Source organism: Eumetopias jubatus, unplaced genomic scaffold (genome assembly GCF_037043125.1).
Source record: "Eumetopias jubatus isolate StellerSeaLion01/CBP00866 unplaced genomic scaffold, mEumJub1_p1.0 scaffold_6, whole genome shotgun sequence".
Lineage (NCBI taxonomy): Eukaryota > Metazoa > Chordata > Mammalia > Carnivora > Otariidae > Eumetopias > Eumetopias jubatus.
The window spans coordinates 93248126-93271122 of NW_028274812.1; the positions used below are offsets into that span (position 1 = coordinate 93248126).

General features: G+C 34.4%; 1 protein-coding gene and 1 pseudogene across 3 annotated transcripts in view; both read left to right on the forward strand.

Moving 5' to 3' along the window:
* KHDRBS2 (KH RNA binding domain containing, signal transduction associated 2) overlaps positions 1 to 22997 on the forward strand; it is a 567172-nt gene that overhangs the window by 505967 nt on the left and 38208 nt on the right. For 2 of the 3 annotated variants that reach the window (XM_088024326.1, XM_028097796.1), the window contains exon 7: positions 18351 to 18433. In XM_088024326.1, the coding sequence (XP_087880452.1) occupies positions 18351 to 18433 (83 nt within the window). Of the gene's footprint in view, positions 1 to 14505; positions 14528 to 15120; positions 15142 to 18350; positions 18434 to 22997 lie in introns of all 3 variants that reach the window. The other variant, XM_028097797.1, reaches the window with a different exon arrangement.
* Positions 8643 to 11595, forward strand: LOC114204580 (actin-related protein 2/3 complex subunit 2 pseudogene; annotated as a pseudogene).

The following is a 22997-nucleotide window of genomic DNA, read 5'->3' on the forward strand; positions in this document are numbered from 1 at the left end:
TTTCTAGTTGGTTTTCAGACACATACATAGCCATGAATAAAATGGTCTTGAATAAAATAGCCAATGAAAGTGAACTAAGAGCTTCAGTCCCAGTAACTTCTGTAAGTCTTTTTAAGTTACTATTATTACTATTATTGCAGTCCAAAACACATCTTATTCAAACAGTACTATAAATCTGCCTCAGGAAAGCCTGCCCCGATTACCTTATTAAAATTTCCACACCCACTGCCCCATCCCAAAAACTTGGCTCTAATTTTTTTCCAGATATCTATCTCCATATAGCATAATATATACTCAGTTCAATCATTTTGTTTATTCTTTATCTCCACTATAAGCCAGCAACTAGAATATCATCTCAATTTATACAGAGATTTTTGTTTTATTTACTCGTGTATCACAATCACTGAAATACTGCCTGGCACCTTGCAGACACTCAAAATACACTTGTCAAGTGAAATAATTAGGTTTTCAGTTTGTTAAAGTCTGTAATATTAGAGACAAATATTGGAGAAAGCTAATGGAATGAAAGTTTAAAAATAATGCAATTGAGTAACATATCTTTTAGTATTTCAGTTACAATTGTGTTGGATATTTGGCTTATAGAAAAGCAAATTTAGCACACTGATTTCATGGAAAAAGATTAGGATTTAGAATCAGCTAAAGCTAGGTCAAGTCTTGTCTGTTATCTATTGATCTGTGAGATCTTGAGCAAGTTACTTAAACCCCACGAAACTTACTCTTCTCATCTGCAAAATGGGAAAAGTAATCCTTATCTTGCAGAACAATCTATGTGCCATCAAATGTTGAATGGGACTTACAGACCTAGGGCAATCTGAGAGACTTGGCCTACATGCCGGTCCTAGATGTGTGATGTCTCAGGGCCTTCCCACTCTTGCCTGTGATGTGTGGTTATGCCTGTTATGGCCGGTATTGTGTCTTGCCCACCTCAAATTCCTATGTTGAAGCCCTAATGCTCAGTACATTAGAATATGACTGTATCTGGAGATAGGGGCCTGAAAGAGGTAATTAAGTTAAAATGGTATTGTTAGGATGGGCCCTAATCCAATATACCTTGTATCCTTATGAGAAAGGAGATTGGGACACAGACACCAGGAATGCACTCACAGAGGAAAGGCCCAAGTGAGGACACAACGCGAAGGCAGCCATGTACAAGCCAAGGAGAAAGACTTCAGAAAAAACTGAACCTCTTACACCTTGATCTTGGGCCTCTAGCCTCCAGAACGATGAGAAAACTAATTTCTGTTAAACCGCCCAGTCTGTGGTATTTTGTTATAGCAGCTCTAGCAAACTAATACACTTCCCTCAAGTTTTTTCTGCTAGCAGGCCCTTCCATCAGAGTGTGCCAATTTGGTTAATCCCTAGAATTGAATTAACAGCTCATTACTCCTTTTCCAGGTGAAATCCAGCACTATTCAGCATTTAGGTGTTATGTTTGTTTAGCAAAAATGTGATGGATTGCATCATGGGCAGTTTAGCCGTGTGTTATTTAGCTGATGGTTCTGTTCCCTTTTCTCCGAGCATCTTTCCCATCTGTGTGTCAAATTATAAAGTTTGGGCTCTTGCAGTAGGACACATATATTATCTCTGATGTAGGAATCACTATATAGAAACTATTAGTAGTTGCAGGAGTTGGGAAATTGAGTATAAATTTTGAAAATACAGGGTTATTCAAGAACTTCAGAAGTTCAGTCATTGGTCCTTTAGGTACTTAGTACTTTTTTTTTTTTTTAAGATTTTATTTATTTGAGAGAGCACCCACATGTATGAGCACAAGTGGGGAGGTGGGGAGGGAAGAGGGTAAGGGAGAAGCAGGCTCCCGACTGAGCAGGGAGCCAAATGCAGGGTTGCAGGGCTCAATCCCAGGACCCTGAGATCATGACCTGAGCCCAAGGCAGACGCTTAATTGACTGAGACACTCAGGCATCCCTACTTAGTACTTTACTTTAGAAATTATATAAGGGGGGGGCGCCTGGGTGGCTCAGCCGGTTAAGCGTCTGCCTTCGGCTCAGGTCATGATCTCAAGGTCCTGGGATAGAGCCCCGCATCGGGTTCCCTGCTCAGCGGGGAGTCTGCTTCTCCCTCTGCCTCTGCTCCTCCTCTCCTTGTACTCTCTCTTTCTCAAATAAATAAATAAAATCTTTAAAAAAAAAGAAATTATATAAGGATATCCTCAAATGAGTATGCATAAAAGTAGTAGCCTCCTAACAATTAACAGAGTAATCTATGGAAGGTGTTTAGCACAGATCCCAAAATATGTCACTCAAAATTCTTTACTGTTCTATGACATATTATAAAATTTTATCTCTGTATATTTCTGTTTGCTATGCTAATAATAGCAATAACATTATAATTACTATCATAGTTTATCTTGTTTTTACTATAGACATATCATAACACCATTTATATACAAGGCTACTCAAGATAAAATCAGAAACATGGGAATTTGACCTTGGAAAGAACTATAACATTTGTCAAATTTGACTATCCCTGGGATGATTTATTGTCTCCTAGTTCTTTTTTTTTTTTTTTTTTTTGGCTTGTTCTTCTTTTGGTCATAAATGAGAAGAGGGAGGCAGTTACTCCCTGGTAAACAAGGAAAATACAAGACAGGGAAATAAAGAAATGTTAAAGGCTTAGAAGGGAAATATAGAGGCATAGAATCAGAAGATGGATTTGTGTGGGAACACTTGATTGCTTTCCAAAGAAATGGGCCAGAGCTGGTGAGCAGAGCACCCTGGTGGATTAGCGAGGTGAATGGGGATAACCGACGGTACCTGTAGCTAATCACGGTCGTACAAAAAGAACAGTGGAAGTTCAGAAAAGCCCACTATGTGCTACATGGCTAGAGGAGTCTTTTTCTTTTTTAATAGAAGAGTCTTAACCAAGGAGATTTAACAGAAATCTAAGGCAGTAGACCGGTCTGGTTTGTTCCCTTTGTGGTTCTCTATATTTACCAGTCTTTGTACAAGACTCACTACTACCATTCTGCTTCCTTCATTTCTGATACCATTTACTGGAACAAAGGTAGCCTTTATTCACTGGTCTCAGATTTAAGCATAACAAAGAGTTTTAAAAACTGACCTTTCATCTCTTGTGATGCTCTTCTCAATCCTGACTTTCTTTATATCCTCCTTGTGGCAAGAATGTTGTTTTGTTGTTTTGGTTCTTTAAAAAAATGGATGCTATCACACATAACATGTTTCTGGTGACTTCTACCCTTTTCCACACAGTAATCTTATTTATTCTTAAAATAACTCTTCACTAACAGTACACCGTATGTTAACTAACTGGAATTTAAATAAAAACATGAAAGTACAAAAAAATAATAAAGTTCATTTTGAAAAAAAAACTCTTCATTATCAATTTCATGAATGTTGAAAGCCTCCTCAAGCATAAAACACAGAGGTCATTCTATTAGTTTATAAGGAAACAATAAGGAATATAGCAGAACTGACAACAGAAGGGGTGCTTTAAGACAGCAGTCTTGGAAATCACTGAAGATTCACACATATGGGTCTATTTGTCTCCTCTTTTGTTAATTTTTTAAAATGACTATAAGAAGGGGGGCGCCTAGGTGGCTCAGTCGGTTAAGCATCCGGCTCTTGATTTTGGGTCAGGTCATGATCTCAGGGTTGTGAGATGGAGCCTGGCATCTGACTCCACACTCAGCGGGGAATCTGCTTGGGATTCTCTCTCTCCCTCTCTCTATGACCCTCCCCTTGCTTGCGTGCTGTCTCTCTTGCTCAAATAAATAAGCAAATACATAAATCTTTTAAAAATGATTATAAGAAGGATAAGTGCAGAATCAGAAAGTGTTTTTCATTTCCGCTAAGCTCATTGCTCTTTGCTATTGTGTGGATGTTTACATATCGAAATTTTCTCAGAACGATCAAAGATTATTATGTCATTAATGGTATCTTCATTTTAGTTGTGAATACTCCCCAAAAAAGTCAGTTTATTAAAAATGCCCTCCAAGTTCTCAGTCCATTTCATTCATTGGAAAGCAAAATCACTCAAAATCAAAAGAGAAAATCAAGGATAACTTATACAATGAGACAGAAAAGATGAAGGCAGAGTGGACGGTAGATTCAAAAGATACATCATTTTTGCTATCAAAATGAAATCACATAAAATCTAAATCTTTTGGCTTTTTCTCTTTAAGTTTGAACTGAAAAAGAAAGCAGACATTAAAAAATTTCTGACAGCTGAATATTTCATATATATATATATTCACTAAGTGCTTCAGTGTTCAGTATGGCCACTTAATCTTAAAATTAAAATTAATTAAAATTAAATAAAATTAAAAATTCAGTTCTTCAGTCACACCAGCCACATTTATGTACTCAACAGCAACATCTGACTATGACTACCATATTGGACAGCACAGAACACAGAAAATTTCCATCATCACAGAAAGATCTATTGGAAAGCACTGCACTAGGATACATAAAGTCTCCAAGTATGAAATACAATAGGAATTTTAACATTATAAGCCAGTGCAGTGTTAAATTTGGAGAGAAATGAGTTGCCACAGAGTAAATGAATAGTTAATAGAATAATTCAGCAATCTGAATGATCCTTTGATAGAAATTTGAGTTTCTGGGTGCCTGGGTGGCTCAGTTGGTTAAGTGTCTAGCTTCAGCTCAGGTCATGATCCCAGAGTCCTGGGATCGAATCCTACATCAGGCTCCCTGCTCTGCAGGGAATCTGCTTCTCTCTCTCTCTCTCTCTCTCTCTCCCCCTCTCTCTCTCTGTTTCTCAGGAATAAATAAAATCTTTTAAAAAAAGAAAAAAAAAGAAATTTGAGTTTCAATATGGCAAACTGATATCTTTAGCCCAAATAGTTAACATTTGGGAGTTACAATAGAACACGTGAAGATATTTACGTGTCCTCTACCATGGTTTATGAAACCTTTTAGATTGAAGTTTTTAAAGAAATCTCATGTAAAACTTAAAATACAGTTAGTCTGGTTGCAGTGAAGATGGAGGGTCCCTGCCTGCTCAGTCTGGCACGCTGCGGGTTTCCAACATACCTCGAATCATGAACCCCAAGGAGAGCCTGAGCTAGCTTAAAAAAAAAAAAAAAGCAAATTCTGACCAGAGTAGGTGAGAGTAGTTTAAAAAGTAGACTAGTAAAGATCAGAACTAAAGCTAATTCAGCAGTGAGACCCCTCCCTACTCAATGTTAAAATAAATATTTTATTATTAACTTAATGTGAATGTTTACATCTTCTCCATGAAAATAAGCACCGCTGAAACAGAAAAAAAAAAAAAATCCAGAAAAATAAAATCGGTAAATGCTGTCATGATTAAGAACAGGACCAAGTTTTAGAAGACAACTCATATTTTTCACTAGAAGTATCAGAAGGTTAAGGATGAAAAGAAAGGCATTGTTGTATCTTGCTATATTTCTAACCATAGTAATCTGTACAGATTAGAAATTCTTTCCCCTTTGGATAATAAAATAATTTTGCTTATATATAGTACCATATAACAGAAAAAAAATCACTACAAAAATGAAGATTACTTAACTGGCTAATATGAAATCATTATTTCATTTTGATATGCATTTGCCTGATGAATAATTTATTAGAAGTGATAATTGTATAAAACTAAATACCAAAATTGCTTTATTTATGAATGTGAAGGATAGATTCTTAAACTGTTTTTTAACTGAAAAAAAATGTTACTAAAGATCAGAGCTCAAATAGTTTTGGGGGAGAAATACTGAAAAATATTAAACAGATACATCATGCCATCATACTCTTGTTCTGCAAGCTATTAAAATCCCTGCTTCCACAACCAAAATCATATCGCCAAGAAGTGTGGCAAGAGTCATTATGGGATGTTAAGATTTCAGATTCTGTTTTGTTTTGTTTTCTAATTTATGCCCTGCCATGCACAGGTTGAATCAGATCATTTGAATCTGATCAGCTACAATGATGTTAACAACTTTTTAGGCTTTCATTTCTTAGAGCCTGAAATAACAGCAGCCTCAAGGCAACTAGATAGATTATTGGAGGTAAAAAGACATTAAAAAAAGAAACTCTCCCCCTGTGTGGCCAGCCCACTGGGTACCTATGATTAGAAATATATGAAGTTATGACAGTGCCCTGCTATTCATCTTTAGCCTTTTGGTACTTATGAATGAACAACATGAATTGTCTTCTAAAACTTGATCCTATTCTTAGTCATGACAGTGTTTACCAATTTTATCTCTTTTTCTTTTGAGTGAGTTAGAAGGCCTTAAAGACTTATAATGCTGATTTTAAAGCATTTGCTTTGGGTTCTATTCTGAAGCAAAATTGATACTTATGATGCGAAGTACACAAAGCATCCATTTAAAATGGATCCATTAGCAAACTAACATTCATTAGTACATTGCTGTAAATTTCCAGTTTCATTAGTCATAGTTCTGTTCATTAATTAGATTGAACATACTGCTGCCCGATTTCTAAAGTGTTAAGAGGCATTTATAAAAATGGGGTGGGGGAAACCTATTGACAAATGAATCCTCTTCAGAAACACAAAGTTAACAACATTTTATGGCATGTTAGGGGAAAACTAACTAAAATATTACAGGATATCCAATTTAAGTTATACCATGGAAGCATTTTGTAAATAGCTACTACTTCCCTCTGTCTTCACCAAGCACCAAATTTTATTATTTTTATTAATCTAGAGTTTGTGATGTACTTTATTATACAGTTTTTTAACAGGAAAAAAAACATGTTCATGAATAAGAGTTATCTACTTGGTAGAAATGGTCTTACAGTTCTTTGGGAGCTTTTAATATCCACAGAAGTTAGGTCTCAGAAATATGCAATTTCTAACCTTCATGTAGATTGTACATATAAATGGGAAAAGCTGATTAATAGCTACAATCTACACAGAAAATGAAGGTATTATAAAATACCCCTTATTAGGGACTTACTCACTGATTTCCATAGAAAACTTTCTGACAATTCAAGTTTTGCCTCCTTGCAGAGTTAGGCTGTTAGGTGCAGTGAATCCCCACCGATTACGTGGACCATTATGTTGTAGGATGGTTTTGAACAGATAATGACTTCCCACAGCGAGTGAGTGAACTGACCTACTGCGTCAGTAACAAAAGCTACACATTGGGGAGTATCCAAACCATGCTGCTCCAAACCAACCAGCAATCTGTAATAGGCAGTCCTTCTTTCCGTGGGAAAAAAGAAATGGAACTTACTATTAAAATCCCTTCTGTATTGTAAGAAACTCATCTCTACAGTACCAAACAGGGAATGCATGATGAAAAGTAGGGAGATGTTCACATAAAAATAAAACTTTTAAGAAAAGAAACATGAGAAAGCATAAATAATCCATACTTTAGGACATACTTGTCATAAGCATTGATTATTACATCCTATGGGAATACTGACTATTAAAACATTGGCATTCTGTGTTTAGTTTTTTGTTTTAATAATATTTTATATGTTTTTAAATTTGTATTATTACCAGGAAGTGTTATTATAATAACAAAAGATCATATATGAAGTGGATTTTATGCATTTTATGATTTAACACATTAAGTTAAAAAAGGAACATATGTTTATAAGAATTAACCACACTTCATAAAGAAAGTTAAATGTCAGGTTCCTATCTGACCTGTTAATTACATTCAATACCATTGAAGGGCAACATTTGCAAATTGCTTCTGTACCTAATATTTTAGTGTTTGCTGGCAAATTTATGATCTTGACCCTCATAATTAAATTACTTAATTCTAGAATATTTAATGGTTCTTGATTACATATCGTCTTTATTTTCTTTTTCTCTCAATTGTGTTAGAAAATTCCATATTATTTCCTTTTATTTTCTTTTAATACCCACTGACATTTTACAGAAAATAAAACCTCAAATGAGAATAATGACCAAACGTTAAATCTGTCACCAGTGCTTGTTAAATTTAAAAGTCTTCGAAGAAAGTATAGGTATATAACAAAGTGAGGATGACATTTCATATCATTTAAATTTCCAAATGATTTTCTTCTGGAAGCCATGATAATTTACTAGCATCATAAGACATTTTTGCTTCTCTTTAGTTGATAAAAACATGTTAGTTATTATAGTTTCTAATACTGGTATTAGGTTATTAAATGCTTCCCATTGGCATTTCAATTTTTCAGACATCTATTGGTCTCCTGTATGTGATAGGCCAAGAGCAGGGGTGTGCTACAACTGACTTGTGCTGGCTCACGAGACGCTTTGTGAAATGTTTAGGATTTTTGTGAATTGGTTGCTAAACCCAGCTATTATTAAAAATTAAATTAAACTAACTTAAAATGTATTGAATGGAGCACTGGGTGTTATACGCAAACAATGAATCGTGGAACACTACATCAAAAACTAATGATGTAATGTATGGTGATTAACATAACATAATAAAAAAATAAATTAAAATAAAAAAACATAAAAAACTAATGATGTATGATGATTAACATAACAATAAAATAAAATTTAAATAATTTAAATAAATGATATGAAAGACAGAGATAGTTAATATTTTCAAGTTCATCATTATCTGATTATTTTATTACAATCTATGCTCTAGGTTATTTATGTCTGTTGCTTCTGTATGGTGGAAATAACATATAATGGTGTGCTACTGTTCATCTCTTCCCAAATTCGTTGCTTTTCATGTTGATAGCTTGAAATCAGCCATGGTAAGAGTATTTACACCACAGATACCAGCAAACGCTAAAAGCTAGGACTTGATCTTTTGTTATTGGTTACGTAGATTTAAGAACACTATGGAGAAAATATTAATGCAGATTTAACTTAAAATTGTGTTATGCCTATAGCCTTTACAGTGTGAACAGAACACAAAATTGAGGAAATGTTCTCCTAGTATGTGAAAGCCATTGTCCAATTCAGAACAAAGTTGCTCACATAACTGACAAATAAATAAAGTTGACATACATATTTGAGGTTTTCCTTTTATTTTACTTGCCAACATAAATGAAAATTTCAAATGACATTCGTGTCAGATTTATAATGTTCATCAATACAAGGGTGTCTTATTTGCTGAGTAAGATAGTCATCACACAGGAGATGTCATTCCATTGTCTTCTTGCTTCCACATTTCTGTTGAAAAATTCTGCTTTGTCTCTTTTTGTTCACTTTGAAGATAATATACCAGTTTTTCCTGGATGCCTTTGAATTTTGATTTTCAGCAGTTTTATTAGGATATTCCTAGGTGTATTTTCTTCGTATTTATGCTAATTAAAATTCACAGAGTGTCTTGGGAAAAAAAGATGGTAGTCATATTTTATCTGTTTTGTGGTTTATTGTGGTATCATTGCAATATCAGAATTATAAAAAATGACTTTACAAGAGATAGCAAGTCACACTGAAGTTGTATGTGTATAAAACAAAATAAATTAGATATTTTATCTGTAAGTTGTGTGCAATAAATTTTATTTTAATATTAATTATAGTTTTATTTTAAGTATAAATTAAATTTATACATATTTACAAATTTGATTTTTATTTGTAAATTGTGTGCTTATGTCAGTAAGATTTATAGTGAAACTATGTATACATACACACACACACCACACACATACACACATGCATATACTTTTTTTGAAGAGGCATTTGTTAAACACTTATCAGAACACACAGGCTGAGAACCTCTCAAAGACAGGAATTAAGTCTTGTTCTTCTTTTATCTCTATTGCTTGGATAATAAATTCAGTGGTTAATATACACTTTGGTGAATTACTATTATTGTAAGCCTATATGTAGAGAGAGCCATTATTTAGATCTGAAACCCAAAATTGGTGCAGAAATCATAGTTCAAGATGAAGTGCTTAAATCAAATTGAAAAATTAGTGGGCATATTAAGGCAGAGAAATGTATTTTCCAAAGCAGATTGGAAAAGGGCTGGCTTTGTATAACTATGTGCTTATAGTAATACACATCTACCCTGTATGCTGCCTTTCCCAGTATAAAGTGTATGTATAAAGTGATGTATAATTCATGGGGAACTACAAAGAAATCCTCCTCTTCTTTCACACGGTAGCCTTCACAACAGGCTACACTTCACATTGTGACTTAAGCAAACTGTAGAGGACTTGATGAAGATCTGGAAAATAGCCAAGATTGCATTTCTTAAGGATCTTGTAAGGATCTTTAATTTGGTTCAAAAAAGAGAAAACTAAAGAATTTATAACTTCACAGATATGAAGGAATTCAAGATAGAAGTGATGTTCTTCATGACCATGTTCCAGAAAACAATGAATCTTTTTTCCTTGGGCATTTTGTTTTTTTGTGAGAGATGCCAAATCATCTGTTTCAGCTGGAAAGAAATAACATTAAAACTTTTAATTGCAGAAGTCGTTTTTCCCTTTCACTGGGACATCAGATATAGAAAATTCTACTCTGAGACCCTGATAATTTAATTAGCATCTAAAATAGTCTTGGACCATGAGCCGTGGCTAGGCAGGCTGGGTTCGGGCTTGAGGGCCAGGCGCTGCCATAATCCTGCTGGAGGTGAACAACGGCATCATCGAGGAGACACTTGCACTCAAGTTCAAAAACGTGGCCACTGGTAACAAACAAGAAGCAGTAGAAGTAACATTTGCAGATTTCGATGGAGTCCTCTATCATATTTCAGATCCCAGTGGAGACAAAACAAAAATGATGGTGAGTACTTCCTTGAAATTCTACAAAGAACTTCAGGCACATGGTGCCTGATTAGTTATTAAAGAGGGTGTATAGGAGTTTCTTGGTAAATCCCCAATCAGGATACAGCGTTACTCTGTGACCTTGAAAATCTGCCGGCATCCAAGGATTCCATTGTGCATCAGGCTGGCATATTGACACTAAATTGTTTTGCTTCTGTCTTTGAAAAATACTTTCAATTCCAAGAAGAGGGCAAGGAAGGAGAAAATGAGGCAGTTATCCATTAGAGGGATGAGGAGACCACGTATGTTGAGTCTAAAAAGGACAGAGCCACAGTAATCTTCAGCACAGTGTTTAAGGATGACGACTTTGTGGTCATTGGAAAAGTGTTCATGCAGGAGTTCAAAGGACACAGAGCCAGCTACACAGCCCCACAGGTCCTCTTTAGCCACTGGGAACCTCCTCTGGAGCTGAAAGACACGGATGCTGCGATGGGTGACAACACTGGCTCCATGACCTTCGTGCTGTTCCCTCACCACACCAATGCCAGTGCTTGAGACAACATCATCACCGATCCACACATTCTGGGACCATCTGCACTACCACATCAAGTGCTCTAGGGCTAGATTCACACACGATGCTGGCAAAAACAGTGACTTCCTCAAGGTGCTGAACCGCACATGCCCAGAAGTCGAGAAAAAAGAAATGAAAACAATCCCAGAGGAGACCGTTTCCGTACCACTAGTTCTCGGGGACAAGAGGAGGAAGCTGCTGGCAATGGAAGGCTACTGGGTAATCGTAGCTTTTCATGTTGCGCGGCTTCAGGTTCTTAATGGGTTCTCGGTTTTGGTTCCATTTTGTACATGTTTGGAAATAATCTGCAGAAATGAGCTGTGCTGGCAAGGACTTCATACTTCTTAAGAATTAAAAAAAGAAAAAAAAAAGAATCCCACTTGATCAACTTGATTCCTTTTTTTTATCTTCCGTCCCTCACTCCCCTTGCCTTCTTCCCCCTTTGCCAAGCTGTTGCACCTTGTGGTATGTTGCTCGTAATGAGTTGCAGGATCAAGCAATCTTAACTTGTTTTCTTCTAAATATTTGAGTTCAAAACCCCTGTATCTAAGAAATACAGCTGGGGTCATTAATAAAGAAAATCTATCGTCAAAAAAGTCATAATTTTTCGTACAAATGTGTGAATAGGCTGAGACATAAGATAGTAATTTCTTCAGGGGCACCTGGCTGGCTCAGTCAGAAGAGCATGTGACTCTTGATCTCAGTGTGGTAAGTTCAAGCCCCACCTTGGGCACAGAAATTACTTTAAAAAAAAAAAGTAGAGGCGCCTGGGTGGCTCAGTCCTTAAGTGTCTGCCTTCGGCTCAGGTCATGATCCCAGGGTCCTGGGATCAAGCCCCGCATCATGCTCCCTGCTCAGCGGGAAGCCAGCTTCTCCCTCTCCCACTCTCCCTACTTGTGTTCCCTCTCTTGCTGTGTCCCTCTCTGTTAAATAGATAAATAAAATCTTTTTTAAAAAAGCAATTTCTTCAAAGGAAACAGCAGAAACACTGGAGCAAAAATGGGAAAAATGTTTTGATTTCTTATTGAATATTCATATTTTAGTTGAATCTCTTGCAGATACTGACTGGCATTTTAGGGAGCATGTCTATTTTACTGATTTATCTTAGAACATTACCATCATGATTCATAATTTTACTTGTCCTAAGAAAACTATATAAACTTATATCAAATGTTAGAAAACAAAAATAAATTATGTATAAGTCTCCACATTTACTTTCCCTTCTATAGTAAGGACAATTATTTGGGAACCACTGCCCAATATACTTTATGAAATTGTGCGTTGCCAGGAAAGAGTTCTATATGTTCTATGGATTTTCGGTATAAGACTTTTAAAAAAAAGTGAACGTGTGAGGAGGGAAAATGTAATAGTCCTCCACAAGCTAAATGGTAAAGCTATTCTTCGTAGAGATAATACTACTGTATAATCATCATTTGAAATATTTCTCTTTTAGTGGTGATTGATTTGAGTCAATCCATATCTACTCTAGATGAGAATACTCTCCTTTGTGCTAACTTAACAATTCAATACATATTTATTGAGAAAATATTCTATGGAATAAATTATGCTAAACACCATAAGGCATCAAAACAAGGTGATTAACTATGATATAGTCCATGCTTTTCAGGAGCTTCAATTCTAAAAAGAGAGAAAATTATAAAAAAATACAGTACATGTTCAGTACTGTTCTAAGTACTGGTGAGATAAAAACCACAGGCTGTTAGAATTCAGAGGACAAGGGCTTACCATAAGCTTGAAAGAAGCAGGAAAATTTTCCTGAAGATTGTATAATATAAAATAACCTTTAGATATCAGTAGCATTTCAACAGATAGAAACAGGGAAAACATAGGAAATTTAGGGGGTTGAAGGCTATGAAAATATGTACCTGCCCCCCTCCTTGGCTCTTCTTGTGTGGGGACACAAACACAAAAACAAAACAAAACAAAACAAAACTTGCTTGCTTCCTGTTAGAAGCTAGAGCTCTTGAGTCTAGAGTAACAACTGAGGGTTAATGAAGCCATATTTTTAGAATTTTGGTGGAGAACAATAGCATGGATGCTAGAAAAGATGTGGGCAGCCCCTGAGATACCTGTGGCAAATAAAATTAATGCCCTAGTTACTGACCCAGTGATCTCCAAGATAGAGAGCCTGGCCTGTTCAGCTATGGGAAATTCCAGCTATGATGTTAACTGTTGTTCCACCAGAGGGGAGGTGAAGCCTTGAGTTGAGAATAAGGATGCCTAAATTTCACCTGAGAACACAAGAGCCTCCTGTGCACACTCTAATAGCTGTTCATGTGTGTGTTGGAGGGGGTATAGGTGTGTAAATAAAGTTATACATCTTACAGGATGGTTGCAAGATTGATTTTTTAAAGAATTCCCCCATTAAGTAAAACAAAAAGAATAAGAGATATCACATTAGACACAAAGATAAAATTAATGCAGCAACAAAGAAGATCCAATATCTCACTAGTAAGAGTACTAGAAAGAGAGAAGAAAAGTACAATGACATTTGCCAGAACTGGAGAACACAAGCTCCCACAATTAAAAGAGCTCCCTGACTACCCAGCATACTGAATGAAAAGAGACACACCACACACAAAGGCACAGCATTATAAAATTTCAGAACACCAGATGTAAAGTTTGTAAAAGCATCCTGAAAGGAAAGAAAAAAGTGAAATGAAATAAAATAAAACTAGGTCACATACAAGTAGCAGGAATTCTCAGCACCAATATGTAGTGATGAAAACACTGACTCAAAGCTCTCAAAAGTTCTGATTGAAAATCATTTTTCAGCCTAATCTTCTACACTCAATGTGGGATTAGAATTTAAAAATTTGCAATCAGATAAATGTTCAACACAATATCACAGATGCAGTATCCTTTCAAAAATATTGAAGCAAAATGTAATTATGAGAATAATCAAACAAATTCAGGATATGGGACAATCTAGAAAACAATTGATCTAGACTACTCAAAAAGGCAGAGTTATGGAAAGCAATAAAAGCCTGGAGGATCTTGATAGGGATTGCATTAAATGTGTAGATTGCTTTGGGTAATATAGACATTTTAACATTATTTGGTTTTTTTATTTTAATTTTTTATTGTTATGTTAATCACCATATATTACATCATTTGTTTTGGTGTAGTGTTCCATGATTCATTGTTTGTTCATAACACCCAGTGCTCCATGCAGAATGTGCCCTCTTTAATACCCACCACCAGGCTAACCCATCCCCGTACCCTCCTCCCCTCTAGAAACCTCAGTTTGTTTTTCAGAGTCCATCATCTCACCTGGTTCGTCTCCCCCTCTGACTTACTCATTATTTGTTCTTTCAATCCATAAGCATGGAATGTCTTTCCATTTCTTTATGTCCTCTTCAATTTCTTTCATCAGTGTTTTATAGTTTTCAGAATACAGGTCTTTCACCTCTTTGGTTAGGTTTATTCATAGGTATCTTATTGTTTTTGGTGTAATTGTAAATGGGATTGATTCCTTAATTTCTCTTTCTGCTGCTTCATTATTGGTATATAGAAATGCAATAGATTTCTGTACATTGATCTTCTATCCTGCGACTTTATAGCATTTTTCGCAGTACTAGAACAAACAATCCTAAAATTTTATGGAACCATAAAAGACCACAAATAGCCAAAGCAATCTTGAAAAAGAAAAGCAAGGCTGGAGGCATCACAGTTCTGGACTTCAAGTTATATTACAAGGTTGTAGTGATCAAAATAGTATGGCACTGGTACAAAAATAGACACAGACACATAGATCAAGACAACAGAATAAAAAAACCCAGAAATTAACCCACAAGCATATGTTCAATTAATCTTTGACAAAGCAGGAAAAGAATATCCAATGGGAAAAAGACAGTCTCTTCAACACATGGTGTTGGGAAAACTGAACAGCAACATGTAAAAGAATGAAACCAGACCACTTTCTTACACCATACCCAAACATAAATTCAAAATGGATGAAAGATCTAAATGTGAGACATAAGGAAATTTAGTTAAAATCCTAGAGGAGAACACGGCAGTAACCTCTTTGACACTGGCCATAGCAACAAAAGCAAAAATAATCTATTGGGACTACATCAAAATAAAAAGCTTTTACACAGTGAAGAAAACACTTAACAAAACTAAAAGGCAACCTACAGAATGGGAGAAGATATTTGCAAATTTCATATTCAATAAAGGGTTAATATCCAAAATATATAAGGAATTTATAAAACTCAACACCTAAAAAACAAATAATCCAGTTTAAAAATGGGCAGAAGACATGAATAGACATTTTTCCAAAGAAGACATCCAGATGGCTAACAGACACATAAAAAAATGCTCAACATCACGCATCATCAGGGAAATACAAATCAAAACCACAATGAGATATTACCTTATGCCTGTCAGAATGGCTAAAATTAACAACACAGGAAACAATAGGTGTTGGCGAGGATGTGGAGAAAGGGGAAGCCCCTTGCACTGTTGGTGGAAATGCAAACTGGTGCAGCCACTCTGGGAAACAGTATGGAGGTTCCTCAAAAAGTTAAAAATAGAACTACACTATATAATCCATCAATCGCACTACTAGGTATTTACACAAAGAATACAAAAATACTAATTCAAAGGGATACATACATCCCGATGTTTATAGCACCATTATCTACAATAGCCAAATTGTGGAAACAGCCAAGTACCCACTGACTGATGAATAGATAAAGAGGTGGTGTGTGTATGTGTATATGTATATATACATATATGTATGTGTGTGTGTGTGTATACACATGTATATATATGAATATACTCAGCCATAAAAATGAATGAAATCCTGCCATTTTCAATGACATGGATGGAGCTAGAAAGTATTATGCTAAATGAAGTAAGTCAGAGAAAGAAAAATACCATATGATTTCGCTCATGTGGAATTTAAGAAACAAAATAAACAAAGGGGAAAAAAAAGAGAGGGAGGCAAATGAAGAAACACAGTGTTAACTACAGAGAACAAAGTGATAGCTACCAGAGCAGCAGGTGTGTGGGGGGATGGGTAAAACAGGTGATGGGGATTAAGGAGTGCACTTGCAACTGGGTGTTGTATGGAAATGTTGATACACTATATTGTACACCTGAAATTAATATTGCATTATATGTTAACTATACTTTTTTGAGACAGAGTGCACGAGTAAAGGGGGGATGGGGAGGGGTAGAGAGAGAGAGAATCCTAAGTAGGCTCCACACCCAGCGTGGAGCCCAACACGGGGATAGTTATAAACAAATAATTCAAAATATATAGGCAACCAAGAAAATAATAAAATGAATGAGCAATTATTAACTTTAGAAGAAAAAAAGTATATGAGAATAAAAAAAGAATTGTATTAATCTATTTGGATCTTTAGTAAATAGTATTTATTATTGAATTATAGTGTAGATACTGACTACTTAACAAAAGTAATGATAAAACTATATTTAAAGTGTAGGGGGAAATGTAGGGAAGAGTCTATAACAAAACTAAATCCTTAATAACCTGAATGGCTAGTCAATAGAAAATAATTAAAGTTCATAAATCAGCAACATTAATTTAATCATATTACTTAATAACATAAAAATTAATACTAGAATAATAGATGAAAAGGCTTAAAGAGAAGTGAGGGTTAGAGAGAGACAAGGAAAGGAAGTGCTGTTTTTTGTGCATAAATCCTTTAGTACTATTTTAAAATAATCTTATATGTTGAAATTAACTTTAGAATATTTAATTTTTTAACTTAATAGGAATTGAATTAGAATAGTCAAAGATCAAATGGAGAAACGATCCCATAGTGCAGAGCAAAAATATGATGAAGTGAAAACCATAAGTGGAAGAATAGAAGAAATTAAAGTCAGACTCAGTAAACCTCATATATAAATAATAGCATTATATAAACGATAAACCAGATGGAGAAGTCATGAATAATATTTTAAAAACGTTCTTAGGTTGATGAAAAATACTAGTTTTCAGATTAAATGGGCTCAAAGATCTTAGTCAAGACTGATGTGGAAACTTTTACATCTACATATTTTTTGTTTAAATTTTTGAACACAATAGATTTATAAGCCTCCAGACTGAAATGAAGTTATGAATTGGTGGGATGGGATGGAAGTGCATCCCAGGGAGAGAGACACACTAGCAAAGGCCCAGAGGCAGAAAAACTAAAGGTTTTTTTCAGAAGTAGGGAGTAGTTGAGGTGGATGGCTAGGGTTTAGAGTAGAGTCAGTGACCACAAAGGGAAATAAAAGTAAATCTCTCACACAGTGATTGATAACTGGATTGTACAGCTGCTCGCTTGCTTTCACAGTCTGCAATGACAAATCTGCATTAGCATTGGTAGCGTTAATTTAGTCAGGTAATCAAACTCACCACCAACATTTTATTTATGAGATTTAAAAACTGTAGAATGCACAACAAAATAAAGGCTCTTTATGTAGTTTCTTTCTTTTTTTCTCTTCCCTTCTTTCCTGCCTCCTATGCTCCCCCAATCCTTCCCTCCAGCTCTTCTTTCCATCCCTTCTCAACTTCCCTTCCTTCCTTCCCTCCTTTTCTTTCTTCTTTCCCTTTTTCTTTTTTCTCCTTTCTTTTTTGTTTGTTTTGCAATGATGACTATATGTTTTTTATTGGAAGTTGACCACAATTTAAGGATCCTGAATTTTATAGTTTCAATCATAATTATGATTATTATCAGGGGAAAAAAAACCTAGTGGGGCTGTAACCAATATGTTAACACCACCATGATGTTAGCACACTATCTAACCATAATATTTTCAAAAGAAAATTTATTTTTAACTTCTTATAGTTTTCATTAGTATTGATCAAAATTCTAGATAAATTGTAGAGTAGGTATTGCTACTTTAATGATATGCTGAAGCTTAATTATTAAACATTAATATCTGGTCCATGAAATATTAGTCAAGGTTATGAAGAAATTATTAGTCTAGTAAAATCTGATGCAGAGTAACTAACCAAACGTAAAAACTAAATTAAGGTCACATCACATAAAATCTTATTAAGCCAAACCAGATCTAAGTTAATCAAGTTGATTGCTAATAGGTCTTTCTACCATTTTCTGCCTCAGGGGTATGATGATGGCTACGGGGGTGAATATGATGACCAGACCTATGAGACTTACGATAACAGCTATGCCACCCAAACGCAAAGGTAAGGCATTTGCTGTCTAAAGCATCCTTCTCAGGATTATTTCTAATCCTGCTATTTTGTCTCTTGTATATGAGTTCCAGTTCTATTATGTGAGAGTTTCTAGCAGTGGTTTTTCTCCATTGTCTTTCTGAATTATTAAGTTGTTTACTAGACTGAGAAGTAAAAGATAATAATCTTGCAATTGTTAATGATAGCAGTGTGTTATTTTAAGACTAGATGATTATCATAACTAATATACTCATTAAGTAAGCTTGTATTTAACAAAATACTGTTACTTTTGGAGATTATTTTAATAAATTCATAATTAACACAGCAATGAAAAACAAGGCACTTGTTCAATGAAGCTTTTTCCCCTAAAATGTAATTTTTATTTATAAAACAAAAGATATATGAATGTTATTGGTGTTCCTTCTGAAAAGGAAAATTTGTAAAACATCCTATGGAACGAATAATTCCTTTCCTTTCTTGATAGATCTCTAAATGATTGTTGACTGTATCTTTTCAGATTGATCAGATTTTGAGATATCAATGAATTTTTACTTTTTAAAGTCAAATTTTTTGAGGTAGTGTTTACGTATAGTAAATTTTGCCCATTTAGTGTACAGAGTTTTTAATGAGTTTGACAAATGCAAACTATCATGCGACCACCATCAAAATTAAGTTTTAGGGCAATTTAGTCAACCTGAAATGTTTCCTTATCGCCCTATAGAAACAACTTTTCTCCCTCCCAGGCCTTGGAAACCACAACCAGTTCTTTGCCATTACAATTTTGACTTTTTTAGAATGTCATATAAGTAGAACAGATACAATATGTCACCTTTTCATCTGGCTTCTATACATATAATGATGTATTTGATATTTATTCATTCGTGTTGTTATGTGTATCAGTGTTTTCTTCCTTTTTATTACTATGTAGTGTTTCATTGTAAGGATGTACCACAGTTACTTCATTCACCAGTTGAAAGACAAATAGATTGTTCCTTTTTTTTTTGCAATTATGAATAAAATTATCATTAACCAAATGCATTCTTGAAAAATCTATCTCCCAAATATTTTTTCTGAAAAAAAGTTACAATTTTCATGGGAAAGTAGGAGGAGTCATAGGATAGTTAAATGATTCTCCCCTATATGTGACTGACAAAAACCAATAGAACTAATTGTCACAAAATCATTGGAAAATGACCATTTTCAACTTTGAGTAAGTGGTGAATTTGTACTATGTTAAATAGAAAAGCCATCATGAGCTAACAGTGTATACTGTGGGTGATATCTTAGTAGTCCCAGTTACATACTGAAACAGCACAATTATTTAGGATGGGGGAAAGTTTTGCATCATCACAGACACTGAATATTGTATGCAAATTGGCTACATATTTAAAGTATCTGCTAATATTTTCAAATTGTAAGTTCATCATTATATATTAATGCATAAAAATGGTGAAAATAAAGTACTTTAGCTTGTTTCAGAAACTATTTGGTAGAAAAAAAAGATTACCACACACTAAAAACACAACTAGAATAGAGTAAAACGATTTCTTGATTTAGCTTTATAGAGATCTACATTCAGCTGATATTTTGAAATAGTTTTCTGAAAGTGAGGGACTTTTTGCATCTTTCTTCTGGTAAGACTTAAATGGTCTTAGCTAACCCTAAGAGACAAGGAAGAAGAAAAAAAATGGGAGATTAGGATAATTTATTTTTGAATATTTCCGAAGTGAATATTAGAATAATTGAACATAATTATGTGTAAAAAATAATAGAATAATTTCAGAAAAAATTGTCTTGTTTTAATGAAGCATAATTTATATGTAAAAAGATACTTTCTATGCTCTTCTCCTACCTTCTCTTTTTCCTTTCCTAACTATTCCATTTTCCATGGCTAAATTCATCCCATTCTCCTAGGCCCAGCTCAAAGCCAACTCTTACAAAAAGTTTTTCCATAATCCTTTATTTGGGAATAACCTGTTTTTGCTCTAAATTTCAATAGCACCATATCTTTATTTCTCTATGGCTCTTTCTCTCTCTGTCCTACAGTGGGATCAATTGTGTACATGTTACTTATCACTCTTACTTTCCTAGAATCCTTGTCTGATACCCTCATGTCCCTCACAGTAGCTAGTGTTGAGTCTTTTATAGGATATGTATTGAATAGATGATTGTTGAATACATGAAAGTCAGACTTAATGTGTACCTACACTGTGAAGATATCAAGTAAGAGCATCTCTTCCCTCAAGGAGAATACAATATGCAGAATTCTATTTATTATATTTGTTGACAAAATATTTATACATTTCTGAGCTATCTTAGTGCTAAACCAGAGTAAAGAAATCAGGTAATGAAATTAATTAAAATGATACTAATATTCTCAAAAAAATGATATTAATATTCTCTATTGCAATAATTATAAAATATCTATTTTGGTCAAAACATGGCCTCAATACTCAGAATTTCTGGCACACTAGAGGTTCTTAGTAAAGATTTGTTGAATAAATGAACAAAAGAGAAATGAATGCATTAATGAATGAATGAAATTAACAATATTATTTCAGAAAATTGTGAGGAAGAATTTTTAAATATAGTACCAATTTGTCATAGAAGTAGATAAATACTGAGAAAATTCATGACATATGTATTAAATCCCTGTATTTAGATTATTTCTATTGATCCAACTATGCCAGCAGAAGGTAATATTAGCAGTTAAGTTAAATAAGCACTTATTAAATGCTTATACATGTCAGAGAGTATACTCACCACATACAGTGACAATACTTATTTAAAAAATTTTTAAATATATTTTAGTATTTGCCCCTAACAATTTGTTTGAGGAGTCATTTGCAAGCTGTTATATATTTAAATAAATATAAGTGAAACAACTATAGAGTAACCAAGTATTAGACGTTAGAAGTGAGAGAAAGTTCATTTTTTATAAGAATCAGTCTAGAACTGTTTTTTTTTTCCCCAAGTGGTGGCTCTTTAATTGGGTTAAAAGTATGATTTGGATATATGGAGGAAAATGGAAGAAAGTTTCTAAAGTGGAATAAAGAGAAATATATGAGCATAAAACATCTCCATCATTTACAAAAAATATGAATAATATTTTGGCACTGTCATGGTCAAAATCGGAAGAAATTCCAATTTAGAAGCTGAAGGTACAACACTAAAATATGTGTGACTTAGCAGAACTGATATAAAAAATGAAAATCTTTAGAGAAAATGGTCTTTAAATGACTAGTTAGTCAGCACAGGTGAAGACAGAATTTGTGGAAATTATAAAGTAGAATCTGGCAGGTACCTAAATGGAATAATTATATCATCTTCAATAAAGAGTCTAAGAGAAGTTCACAAGGTAACAACCCTAAAAAGGTTCACCTGGAGTTCAGAAGCTATAACAACTTTAATTAATCCCCAGTTGTCTTGTAAGGTGTCGTTAGTTCTGGAAATTTTCAAATGGATCAGAAGAGGGACTTCTCTAAAGATTCCTTAGGAGGCATCTCAACATAATGACATTATTAAGGACTGGTAAAGATGATGATGATATGAGGGGTCTTAGACCATCTTTTTCTCTTGCTCTGTGTCAATGAGGATAAAAAGTTTAAAAAAATGGATTGATGAGCTTATTATGCAAGCTTTAAATTGCAGGACTAGTATTGCAGTTTCCAGGGGAACTCAATTATTTGAAGTCTTTGGCTTAAGACAAGTTACATCCTATTATTAACAACTTTAATTGGACTAAATATTAAATTCTGTCCATGTTCTGATACCCCATTTTTTATGTACTCCTCAAAGTCATTAACGTTTTCAGAGATCAATCTTCTGAAATTATATAAATTCACGTATGTTTTACATGTGTATTTGTTGATTTTTTATTAGGGTTAATTTTGATAACTAAACTACTTGCCTAAGTAGTCAATTCGTATTTAAAAATATGCAACAAAATACCTTTTATAAGACTTCAATAAGAAAACATATTTTACATATTTATATATGTCACATCGTTTTACCAACAAATTGACTTTTCCCAGTGCCCAAATTTTCAGCAAGAACCTATACCAAACTAGGGGTGCCTGGGTGGCTCAGTCGTTAAGCGTCTGCCTTCAGCTCAGGTCATGATCCCAGGGTCCTGGGATCAAGCCCCGCATCGGGCTCCCTGCTCCGCGGGAAGGCTGCTTCTCCCTCTCCCACTCCCCCTGTTCCCTCTCTCGCTGTCTCTCTCTGTCAAATAAATAAATAAAATCTTAAAAAAAAATTGCCACATTTAAAAAAAAAAAAAAGAACCTATACCAAACTAAAGCCATAGATGTAGAAAAAAAGTTACTGACATATACCTAGATTGAAACAGTAATATTGCAAATGAAAATCAAAAGACCAATTTTGATCGATTCTAATGACAATTTAATTTGGATGTGACATGTTAAGAAACTATAATTTTTCAGTGTAAAACTTTAACTGCAGATTGGTATAATAGGCAAAATATAAAAATGGAAGACTTTGCTTTCCTTAAATCATGAATCAGGTAAGGAATTCGCTAGGAAAAGAATCTTCTTTTCTGTAAATTACAAAGGAA